This window comes from Erythrolamprus reginae, chromosome 2, assembly GCF_031021105.1.
Source record: "Erythrolamprus reginae isolate rEryReg1 chromosome 2, rEryReg1.hap1, whole genome shotgun sequence".
NCBI lineage: Eukaryota > Metazoa > Chordata > Lepidosauria > Squamata > Dipsadidae > Erythrolamprus > Erythrolamprus reginae.
The window spans coordinates 30,608,996-30,622,149 of NC_091951.1; the positions used below are offsets into that span (position 1 = coordinate 30,608,996).

General features: G+C 38.8%; 1 protein-coding gene across 1 annotated transcript in view; it reads left to right on the forward strand.

Annotated features, from left to right (window-relative positions):
- LOC139163096 (complement C4-B-like) overlaps nucleotides 1-13,154 on the forward strand; it is a 129,419-nt gene that overhangs the window by 85,755 nt on the left and 30,510 nt on the right. The window contains exons 25-29 of the mRNA XM_070744036.1: nucleotides 429-504; nucleotides 4,583-4,739; nucleotides 4,891-5,031; nucleotides 8,891-9,062; nucleotides 12,407-12,594. Coding sequence (XP_070600137.1) covers nucleotides 429-504; nucleotides 4,583-4,739; nucleotides 4,891-5,031; nucleotides 8,891-9,062; nucleotides 12,407-12,594 — 734 coding nt within the window. The remainder of the gene's footprint in view (nucleotides 1-428; nucleotides 505-4,582; nucleotides 4,740-4,890; nucleotides 5,032-8,890; nucleotides 9,063-12,406; nucleotides 12,595-13,154) is intronic.

Below are 13,154 nucleotides of genomic sequence, written 5' to 3' on the forward strand. Positions count from 1 at the left end.
CTTCCAGTTTTCCTGTTGTGCTGTTTCTCATACTCTGGTGACTTCAGGGAAGCTTCCCTGAACCCCTGGAGTGCAAAAAACAGCACAATGGGCAAACCGGGAGTCCATTTTTCTGAACTTCTGTTTTGTCCGTTGGGCCATTTTTCGCACTCCGTGGCTTTAGGGAATCTTCCTTGAAGCCTCCAGAGGGCGAAACAGCCTTCACCAAGGCTAAAAATCAGCTGGCCAGTGTGGGCATGCAGGCTGGATGTGGCATAGGGTAATGCCTTGCGTGCCCATTATGGTTCTATGTCCCACCTGTGGCACACGTGGCATAGGTTTTTCATCATGGGTTTAAGCCCTCAATCAAAAGTGTATGCAGGAAACCAGTCTTTCTCCTTCTCAAAAGCACCATTAAGTCCTTCTCTCCTTCATTGTTTGCATTGCAGGCTGTACTAGAATCCTCAATTATCGGAAAATTGATGGGTCTTATGGAGCTTGGATCCACACCAAAAGCAGCACCTGGTAAGAGCTGACCATGGAAAAGAGGTTGGGTGTCAGCCACAGGGAAGAGGGGAGTGGGCTTGAGGGAGGAATCATAGAGTTGGGAGATACCATAGAGATCTAATCCTATCTGCGCTCGGGGTGGAATGCACCGGTGCCTCTCTAACAAATGACAGTGTACAAGTAAAGATCTCTAATGAAGAGAAAGTCACCATGCCTGTTCAAGTCAGCTGCCTGTTCCGCTGACTGACAGCTCTATTTTGCCAAGTGTGAGGCAACTGGTTCTTTTTGGACCGAGAGACAACAAACAGTCCCAGCAAGTACAGAATACAGAATAATAGAGTTGGAGGGGATTTTAAGCTTTATTATTACCTAAAACAAAAGATTTAAAAGCATAACATAAAAAACATACCTAAGAACAAAATGACACCCAAATCTCTGTCAAGCTGCCTGCAGCTCCTTAATGACAGCAGAGGTATGTCAATGGCGGCCAGTCAATTTTCACGGTACCTACATCCTGACTATTAACTTAAAACCCACCTCTGCCACCAGGCATGGGGGAATTGAGATCCTCTTTCCCCCTAGGCCTTTACAATTCTATGCATGGTATGTATGTATGTATGTATGTTTGGTTTTTATATTAATTGATTTTTAATCATCAATACCAAATTACTAATGTACACTGTTTTATTGTCGCTGTTAGCCGCCCCGAGTCTCTGGAGAGGGGCGGCATACAAATCCAATAAATAAATAAATAAATAAATAAATAAATAAATAAATAAATAAATAAATAAATAAATAAATAAATAAATAAATAAATAAATAAATAAATAAATAAATAAATAAATAAATAAATAAATAAATAAATAAATAAATAAATAAATAAATAAATAAATAAATAAATAAATAAATAAATAAATAAATAAATAAATAAATAAATAAATAAATAAATAAATAAACAAACAAACAAACAAACAAACAAACAAACAAACAAACAAACAAACAAACAAACAAACAAACAAACAAACAAACAAACAAACAAACAAACAAACAAACAAACAAACAAACAAACAAACAAACAAACAAACAAACAAACAAACAAACAAACAAACAAATAAATTAACAGCCTGCTTGCCTTTTAGTCTCTGGAAAACTAGAAAGAGTATTACATCCATATCAGGAACACTGAAGTGCTTCCGGGTTGAGAGGATTAGCTGGTGACATCATCTAGAGGGGCGCCAGTTAGAGTACCTGTTAAGTTGCCTGTTGAAGTGGTAGCCATCTTGTAATGTTCGTACATTTTTGAACTGCTGGGCTGACAACAAGAGCTGGAACGAGTGACAGGAACTCACCCGATCTTGCGGCTACCAGGTTTTGAACACAAGCCTGCTGATTGTCAACCCAGGGTCCTAACCACTACGGAGGGTCCTAGGCTGAAGTATCTTTTAGTCTGGGATTGGATGATCCTAGAATGAGATATTTTTTTTACCCATCACTTATCCAGTTTGTAGCTCTCCCTCTTGTTTCAGAATATCATTCACTTGGACCATTACAATATGGTAGCCAAAGCTGTCCATCTGATAGCCAGTGTTCCCTCTAATTTTTTTTGGGGTGGGCAGCACAGGAAAAATAAATAAATAAATAAATAAACAAACAAACAAACAAAAAACCCACCCTGTTTTGCCTCAGAGAATTTCAAAATAAAATACTGTACTGTGTGTCTATAACAGTGAGCTCATAATAGGGCAACTCTATCAATATCAAAATGCCACTTAAATAGTTGAGCTAGTTTCAAACTAGATTTTGATTTTCTTTCTCCCTTACTCCCATTCTTTTTCTTTCTCTTTTCCTTCCTCTCTTTTTTCTATCTGTTTCTCTCTCTTCCTCTCTCTCTCCTTCCCTCTCACTCTTTCCCTCTCGGCTTCTGGGCAGGTTTGGAAAACTCTGAGTTGATGATGATTTTTAAGTGAGCGATTGCTCACTGCTCAGCTTAGAGGGAACTATGCTGATAGCCATAAATCACGGCAAGGTTCTTAGCCTGGTAGAGGGGTAGATTCCTTCCGGTTTGGACCAGATCATCGGAACTATTAGTGACCTGCTGGTGATGCAATTTTGGCAGCACGGATCTGGTTCTGTCTGTGCCGATCCATGCACATCACCATCTTTTTAAAAAAAAAAATTCGGTGGTTTTTTTTTCATTGTGTGGATGGCTTCTCCTTGTCCTCTGCTGTGAAAAAAGCCCACCCACCCGCCCCTGGGCTAATACCGTCCTTTAATTCTTCATCCGAAGCACAGCTGAGCAGCTCCCCAGCTGTGCTTTGGCCTGAAACCACCTTCGGAGCATGTGCAGAACTGAAATTGCATGAAGGGAAGCACACAAAATGTTGCGATGCGAACCGGTAGCAAAGATAAGTGGAACCAACCCCTGACCCAGTATGCTGCTCCGAGTCTACGGAGAGGGGCGGCATCCAAATCTAATAAATTATTATTATTATTATTATTATTATTATTATTATTGCTGTTGTTGTTGTTGTTGTTATTGTTGTTGTTATTATTATCATCATTATCATCATCATCATTATTATGCCTTTTGCCAAATAGGCTCTGAGGTGGACAGTTAAATCAAGACATTTTTATTTATACATAACTAAAGGATAAGTCTCCCACAGGTAGAATAGAATAGAATAGAATAGAATTTTTATTGGCCAAGTGTGATTGGACACACAAGGAATTTGTCTTGGTGCATATGCTCTCAGCGTACATAAAATAAAATATACATTTGGCAAGAATCATGTCGTATAACACTTAATGATTGTCATAGGGATCAAACCTGGGGCGGATTCCTTATCTTTTCCTACCAATGCACTGCGTGCGCATTATAATGTTTTGTGTACACGCAGCTGTCCACAGTGGAATTTTGCTTCTGAACATGTGGAGAGGGACGATTTTCCTTCTGCACATGCTTAGAGAGCCAAAAATTGTGGGAAATTAGAAAAAAAAGATGGCGGCACGCACGCTGTTGCACCAAAACAGCCATATATATTTATGATGGTTGCAATCAAGGGTGGGCTTCAAAATTTTTAGCAAGGGGTTCTTTGCCCAGTTGCTGGGTGGGCGTGGCCATGGTGGGTATGGCTTAGTTGACCTCCTGCAGGAAGTTTGTTCCAAGGATCTACTACTCTTTCAGTAAAATAATATTTTCTCATGTTGCTTCTGATCTTTCCCCCAACTAACCTCAGATTGTGTCCCCTTCTTCTTGTGTTCACTTTCCTATTAAAAACACTTCCCTCCAGAACCTTTCATGTCCCCCCTTTCCCTTCTGTCCTCCAGACTATACAAATTAAGTTCATGAAGTCTTTCCTGATATGTTTTCTGCTTAAGACCTTCCACCATTTTTGTAGTCTGTCTTTGGACCTGTTCAGTGTGGTCAGGCAGTAGGAAAAGCAAGTAGGATGCTTGGCTGCATAGCTAGAGGTATAACAAGCAGGAAGAGGGAGATTGTGATCCCCTTATATAGAGCACTGGTGAGACCACATTTGGAATACTGTGTTCAGTTCTGGAGACTTCACCTACAAAAAGATATTGACAAAATTGAACAGGTCCAAAGACAGGCTACAAGAATGGTGAAAGGTCTTAAGCATAAAACGTATCAGGAAAGACTTAATGAACTCAATCTGTATAGTCTGGAGGACAGAAAGAAAAGGGGGGACATGATCAAAACATTTAAATATGTTAAAGGGTTAAATAAGGTTCAGGAGGGAAGTGTTTTTAATAGGAAAGTGAACACAAGGACAAGGGGGCACAATCTGAAGTTAGTTGGGGGAAAGATCAAAAGCAACGGGAGAAAATATTATTTCACTGAAAGAGTAGTAGATCCTTGGAACAAACTTCCAGCAGATGTGGTTGGTAAATCCACAGTAACTGAATTTAAGCATGCCTGGGATAAACATATATCCATTGTAAGATAAAATACAGGAAATAGTATAAGGGCAGACTAGATGGACCATGAGGTCTTTTTCTGCCGTCAGTCTTCTATGTTTCAATTTTTATCAGGACTTGCTGGAATCCTGAGGGTTTACCCATTTCACTTTTGCTTTAGGCTCACAGCTTTCGTGGTGAAGGTTTTGTCCCTGGCTCGGAACTACCAGGAGGTGGAAAGTGCTGGGATCCGGGGATCAGTGAAGTGGATTCTGAAGCAGCAACAGGGCGATGGATCTTTCACTGACTCCTATCCCGTCTATCACCGAGAGATGCAGGTGAGGTCTTGGTTTGGCCCCTCGGGTTCGGATCATTTCTCCACTTCACTTTGCATACTTACGGAGGTGATTCTCGTGCCTCAAAATCCATCATGATGTTCTGGTCCTCATCCTTGAGCTTTTCTTTTCTCCCCCCACCCCTTCTCTCCAGGGCGGTTTGGGTGGCCTCCGTGGCGGACCCGCGTTGACAGCCTTTGTCATCATCACCCTGAAGCACGCTTTGCCTTTGTATGACGCCAAAGAGGTGGAAGAAGAGGCAGAAAGGCAGAGAGTGGAGCAGCTGAGCCAATTGGTATGTGGCCACCATGGTGTTTTCCCATGTGCCATTATACACACAACAATATACCTTTAATTGTTTGAATGTACAAACTGAATAGTCACACAACTTACAAGCAATATCTCACTGGCAATATCCACACTAAGAACCTCACACTGTAAACCTCACACTGGGCCCATAACCAATGTTAAGTGTTAAGGAGTGTACGACACTGAGTTACCAAGGATGCGCAGAGGAAATGTAGAGGTGGTAGATATTCAGCCGATTGCCCAGAGGTACAAGTAGCAATTCTGGTAACCATATACATTAAGTGTATAAATATTATTTGGTTTGGAAAATAGCTTAGTTAAGAACAATCCTAGTCGTGCACTGTAATAAATCAACGCACTGTAATAAATCAACAGGCCAGTGTAATAAATCAATGGGCTCTGACTGATTCAAATTAGCAGTCTTTTATTGCAGGCAAAGGCATTCACTAAAGCAGGGGTCCCCAAACTTTTTACACAGGGGGCCAGTTTACTGTCCCTCAGACTGTTGGAGGGCCGGACTATAAAAAAACCTATGAACAAATCCCTATGCACACTGCACAAATCTTATTTAAAGTAAAAAACAAAATGGGAACAAATACAATATTTAAAATAAAGAACTAATTAAATAATTAAGTAATAAAGTAATTTATACTTCTTTATTAACAAGTAAATTTAAACTTAAATCAACAAACTCCCTCCATTTCTCCTTCCTTCCTTCCTTCCTTCCCTCCCTCCCTCCTTCCTCTCCATTTCTCTCTTCCCTCTCTCTTTTCTTCCTACTCTCTCATTTGTTTCATTTTCCTCTCCCTTGTTTTCTCTCCATCATTTTCCCATTTTTCTCTTTTCTCTCTCTCTCTCACTATTTCCATCTATCCCCCTTTCTCTCTTCCTCTCTTCCTCTCTATCTCTCCCTCTTTCTCTCTCTCTTTCTCTCCCTCTCTCTCTTTCTCTTTCTTTCTCTCACTCATTCTCTTTCTCTCTCCCTCTTTGTATCTCTCACTCTTTCTCTCTCTCCATCTCTCTCTATCTCGCTCCTATCCTCCCCGCCCCTTGCCTCTGTACCGCCTCCTCGCTCAGCAGCAGACCGCGGTGAGTTGACAGGAGATTCGGGAGCTTATTATATCTATTGATAAAATGTCGTGGGCTGCCGCGGGCTGGATAAATTGCCTCAGCGGGCCGTAGTTTGGGGACCACTGCACTAAAGGCTAGGAAGCTAACAAAATCTAGGCGCGAAAAATCTGAGAGAAAGTGCAGCGACTCTAAGTATTTATAGACTTTCCCCCAGCAACCAGGTTAAGCTTTGACATTGTAACAATTTTCCCGCTAAAATGCAGCAGCCAATCAACACAGAACATGTTAATTTGAACTTTAGGCACCCTTTTTTATTTAGCATAATTACATATTCAACACCCACAATTACATCAGTCAATACTCTCAATACATATACAATACTGTAAGCCTCTCTCAATACATATATCACACTATAAGCCTTGTTTATAAAATATATTAAACCATTTGAACACACAGTTCTACAGCATAGCCACACAGACAAACCAGAAATAGCAGAAAGTAATCTGAGAATGAGAGGGAGAGAGAGGGAGAGAGAGAGAGAGTTTGCCTTTTAGTCTCTGGAAAACTGAGCTTCTAGCTCAGTGAAAGGCTGCAAAAAATTTTACTACCACACTGTGGGCATGGCTTATTTTGTGGGTGTGGCTTGCCAGCCATGTGACCAGGTGGGAGTGGCTTGACAATCATGTGACTGGGGTGGTTTAAAGGCCACTCACGTCAAGGGTTTGGGTTAGGGTTAGGGTGCCTCGTCTCTCATCACCTCAAAGAGATACAATTTCCCTTACTATTACTGAACGTCCAAAATATACTATTAAAGTAAATAGTATACATGTTACACACAGGCACACAAAAATATAAATTATCTACTATATAAAGCATATGTAGACACACACAGGCACGCACAGTTTTTTCTAAAATTATACACATTCAACCTTTGAAAAGTGTTCGGAAACTTCAGATCGTGCAGAATGCAGCTGCAAGAGCAATCATGGGCTTCCCTAAATATGCCCATGTCACACCAACACTCCGCAGTCTGCATTGGTTGCCGATCAGTTTCCGGTCACAATTCAAGGTGTTGGTTATGACCTATAAAGCCCTTCATGGCACCGGACCAGATTACCTCAGGGACCGCCTTCTGCCGCACGAATCCCAGCGGCCAGTTAGGTCCCACAGAGTGGGTCTTCTCCGGGTCCCATCAACTAAACAATGCCGCTTGGCGGGACCCAGGAGAAGAGCCTTCTCTGTGGCGGCCCCAGCCCTCTGGAACCAACTCCCCCCAGAGATTAGAATTGCCCCCACCCTCCTTGCCTTTCGTAAGCTACTTAAAACCCACCTCTGCCGCCAGGCATGGGGGAATTAAGACTTTTTTCTCCCCCTAGGCCGTTACAACTGTATACATGGTATGTTTGTATGTATGTTTGGTTTTTATATATTAAGGGGTTTTAATTTGCTTTTAGTATTGGGTTTTATTGTATATTTTCATGATTGTTGTTAGCCGCCCCGAGTTTTCGGAGAGGGGCGGCATATAAATCCAATAAAACTTAAACTAAACTTAAACTTAATTTACTTTGATGGGGGAAAATATACCCAGCGCCCAGAAGGGGAAAAAATAAAAAAAATAAAAATATTTCTACCAGTTCTGCATACCTGACCGTACCTGTAGGAGCCCATCATTGTTCTGGCTCCCTCTTATGGATAATTGAAGAAAGAAAACTGGGGAAAAAATTACAAAATATCACGACCTGGCTATCAAAACTACACGGCTATGGATGAAACATGTAACAGTGATACCCATTGTAATTGGAGCACTTGGTACCATGTCCAAGAATTTCACAAAACACATCAAGAAATTGCAGCTTCCTGCAATAACACCAGCAGAACTGCAAAAAAACATGCCATTTGGAACATCATATATTTTAAGAAGATACAGTAGTTGGTTGGTACCTAGGATGCTGGCAGCAACCCATACCAACCATTAGCACCAGTGCGTGCTATTTGTGACACTTTTTGAAATATTTAGTTGACTGAGTTTTATTAATGAATAAAAGAGTCTAGTAATAGTAATAGTAATATAGTAATAGTAATATTGATGACTATGACGATGGAGGAGGAGGAGGAGGAGGAGGAGGAGGAGGAGAAGGAGAAGGAGAAGAAGAAGAAGAAGAAGAAGAAGAAGAAGAAGAAGAAGAAGAAGAAGAAGAAGAAGAAGAAGAAGAAGAAGAAGTAGAAGAAGAAAATTCTTTATTGGTCAAGTGTGATTGGACACACAAGGAATTTGTAATTTGTCTTTGGTGCATATGCTCTCAGTGTACATAAAAGGAAATAAACATTTATCAAGAATCATGAATTACAACACTTAATGATTGTCATAGGGGTCAAATAAGCAATGAGGAAACAATCAATATTAATAAAAATCTTAAGGATACAAGCAACAAGGAAGAGGAGGAGGAGAAAGAGAAGAAACAACCCAATAACAATACAATAACATAAAAATTGAATAAATAAATAAATAAATAAATAACAACAACAATAATTATAATAATTATAACAATAACAGCAATGACAACGATAATGATAATCTACCTTACCAGTTCTTAGGTCCTTGTTTAGGACTTGAACTGTTACGTTTTTACCAGTCCCAGACTGTGAATCAAATTGAAAATTAACGAATAATAATAATGAATAATATGTAATAATAAACCTGGAATAACCTGAAGGCCACAAGATGTGAGTTTAAGGTCCCTAATTAACTCCAATGTAATTTCTTTCTCTTCCAGAATAATAGCTTGGGACGTGCAACGCAGTATCTGGCCAGAATCCTGGTCGAACAGTCTCTGGGGCCGTACCCCATGGCCATCAGCAGCTACGCCCTCTCATTGGTTTCACAGGACAAGTCCGCCATTGCCGCTGCTGGCAGCCGCCTGATAGAGCTTTCCTTGGAAGATAAAAGTATTTTCTCTCTTTCTTTATCTTCATGACACACTGTTTAAAAATTATCTGTTCCGGCAAGGGGGGGGGGGGTGTAATTAACAATCACAATTGTGTGTGCAACTAAAAAACATAGTTGAGCTCAACATTTCTGTAGCTAAGCGGGACCTTATTTCAGTGAGCTTTGCCACATTTTACGGACTGCTTTGCCACTTTTAAGTAAATTGCCACAGTTGTTAAGTGAGTAATATGGTTGTTAAGTGAATCTGGCTTCCCCATCGACTTTGCTTGTCGCAAAAACGGGGTCACATGACTCCGGGACAGTGGCGGGTCCATCTTGGTACCCTAGGTCATTGTTCTTGACAACTGAGTCAGAGAGTGAGGGAGAAATGGAACCGGAGAAACCCGAGGAACCTCCAGAGACTGTAGAAACCCCAATGATGGTAATGTCTGAGTTAGAGGTGGGAGATATTGGAGATCAGGAGCCCCTATTAGATGCCAGGGTCAGAAGGTTACGAAGAAGAAGATACTGTATATATATATATAATGTGTGTTGTGTGTGGGGGCAACATATTTTTGCTGACAATGAAAAGGGAGACTACTATAGATCTATTTCGAGCTTATTTGTTCTCACCAGGCAGCCATACCCTGGCACACCCGATATCTATCTCTATCGCTATATCTATATCCGCCAGGCATGGGGGAGTTGAGATATTCCTTCCCCCTAGGCCATTACAAGTTATGCATGGTATGTTTGTGTGTATGTTTGGTTTTTATAAATAAGGGGTTTTAGCTGTTTTAGTATTGGATTGTCACATGCTGTTTTTATCATTGTTGTTAGCTGCCTCGAGTCTACAGAGAGGGGCCGAATACAAATCCAATAAATTATTATTATTATTATTATTATTATTATATCTATATCTAATATATATCTATATCTATATCTAATCTATATCTAATCTATATCTAATCTATATCTATATCTAATCTATATCTAATCTATATCTATATCTAATCTATATCTATATCTATATCTATATCTAATCTATATCTATATCTAATCTATATCTATATCTAATCTATATCTATATCTATATCTAATCTATATCTATATATCTATATCTAATCTATATCTATATCTATAATCTCTATCTCTATCTCTATACTGTATCTATATCTATTTCTATATCTCTATCTCTATATCTATCTCTATCTCTATCTATCTCTATCTCTATCTCTATATCTATATCTAATCTATATCTAATCTATATCTATTTATCTATATCTAATCTATATCTATATCTATATCTATAATCACTATCTCTATATCTATATCTATAATCTCTATCTCTATCTCTATATATCTATATCTATATCTATTTCTATATCTCTATCTCGATATCTATCTCTATCTATCTCTATCTCTATCTCTATCTCTATCTCTATCTCTATATCTATATCTATATCTATATCTATATCTATATCTATATCTATATCTATATCTATATCTATCTATCGCAACCCCATGGTCCTGGCAGGCCCCCGAGTCCTCCACTGTCTCCAGGGGTCTCTCCAAATTCATGTTCATTTGCATCTATGATGCTATCCAGCTGTCTCCTCCTCTGCCGTCCATCTCTGTCTCTGTCCGCCTTCAATCTTTCCCAACATCATGATGTCTTCCAGTGATTCCTCTCTTCTCATTAGATGGCCAAAGTATTTGTGCTTCAATTCCAACATCTGTTCTTTCAAAGAACGCTCCTTTAAGAGCCGGGGTGCGCAGTGGTTAGAGTACAGCACTGCAGACTATTTCAGCTAACTGCTAGCTGTAGTTCAGCAGTTCAAATCTCACCACCGGCTCAAGTTTGATTCAGCCTTCCATCCTTCCGAGGTGGGTAAAATGAGGACCCAGATTGTTGGAGGCAATATGCTGATTCTGTAAACCACTTAGAGTTTAAGTTTAGGTTTAAGTTTTATTAGATTTGTATGCCGCCCCTCTCCGAAGATTCGGGGCGGCTCACAACAACAGCAATACAATATACAAAGTACAAATCCAATACAAGTTAAAAAACAATTTAAAACCCATAATATTAAAAAACAATCATTGATACACAATCACACCATTCTCATATATTACAGTCAGAAAAAGGTGGTGCTGTGGGGACAAGATAGTTATTCCCCCCATGCCTGGCGACATAGATAGGTCCTCAACATCTTGCGGAAGGCGGGAAGAGTAGGGGCAATTCGAATCTCCGGGGGGAGTTGATTCCAGAGGGTCGGGGCCGCCACAGAGAAGGCTCTTCTCCTGGGTCCCGCCAAATGGCATTGTTTAGTCGAGGGGACCCGGAGAAGGCCAACTCTGTGGGACCTGATTGGGCTGTAAAAGCACTATAGACAGAGAGAGTTGGCCTTCTCCGGGTCCCGTCGACGAAACAATATCGTCTGGCGGGACCCAGGGGAAGAGCCTTCTCTGTGGCGGCCCCGGCCATCTGGAATCAACTCCCCCTGGAGATCAGGGCTGCCCCCACCCTCCTTGCCTTTCGCAAACTCCTTAAGACCCACCTCTGCCGGCAGGCATGGGGAAATTGATTCCCCCTGGCCGTCCCGTTTTATGTATGGTTTGTTTGGGATGTATGACTGTTTTTATATGAAGGGCTTTAACCATTTTAATCATTGGATTTGTACTGTGCTTTGCTGTTGTGAGCCGCTCCGAGTCTCCAGAAAGGGGCGGCATACAAATCTAATAAATAAAATAAAATAAAATAAAATAAAATAAAATAAAATAAAATAAAATAAAATAAAATAAAATAAAATAAAATAAAATAAAATAAAATAAAATAAAATAAAATAAAATAAAATAAAATAAAATAAAATAAAATAAAATAAAATAAAATAAAATAATAAATTAAATTAAATTAAATTAAATTAAATTAAATTAAATTAAATTAAATTAAATTAAATTAAATTAAATTAAATTAAATTAAATTAAATTAAATTAAATTAAATTAAATTAAATTAAATTAAATTAAATTAAATTAAATTAAATTAAATTAAATTAAATTAAATTAAATTAAATTAAATTAAATTAAATTAAATTAAATTAAATTAAATTAAATTAAATTAAATTAAATTAAATTAAATTAAATTAAATTAAATTAAATTAAATTAAATTAAATTAAATTAAATTAAATTAAATTAAATTAAATTAAATTAAATTAAATTAAATTAAATTAAATTAAATTAAATTAAATTAAATTAAATTAAATTAAATTAAATTAAATTAAATTAAATTAAATTAAATTAAATTAAACAAATAAATAAAATAAACTTCTACTTTAAATTCTGTTCTCTCATTCTTGACCCTGCAGACAGCAGCATGCTATTCTGGTTAGCCGGCGATGACGTTAAAGGAAAGACTCCTTCAGCTATCTCAGTGGAAACCACAAGCTACGCCCTTCTCTACTTTGTGAAGCAAAATGATGCTGAAAGAGCGGCCAAGGTGGCTCAGTGGCTGACTGAGCAGAGGAACTACGGAGGAGGATTCAGATCAACACAGGTACTGGCTGAATTTAGGAGGAATTCCTTGACTGTTAGACTTCTAGTCTGCCCTTATACTATTTTCTGTATTTTATCTTAGGATGGATATATTTTTATCCCAGGCATGTTTAAATTCAGTTACTGTGGATTTACCAACCACGTCTGCTGGAAGTTTGTTCCAAGGATCTACTACTCTTTCAGTAAAATAATATTTTCTCACGTTGCTTCTGACCTTTTCCCCAACTAACCTCAGATTGTGTCCCCTTGTTCTTGTGTTCACTTTCCTATTAAAAACACTTCCCTCCTGAACCTTATTTAACCCTTTAACATATTTAAATGTTTCGATCATGTCCCCCTATTCCTTCTGTCCTCCAGACTATACAGATTGAGCTCATTAAGTCTTTCCTGATACGTTTTATGCTTAAGACCTTCCACCATTCTTGCAGCCCGTCTTTGGACCCGTTCAATTTTGTCAATATCTTTTTGTAGGTGAGGTCTCCAGAACTGAACTCAGTATTCCAAATGGGGTCTCACCAGCGGGATCATAATCTCCCTCCATCCTACTTGCTTTCCCTACCG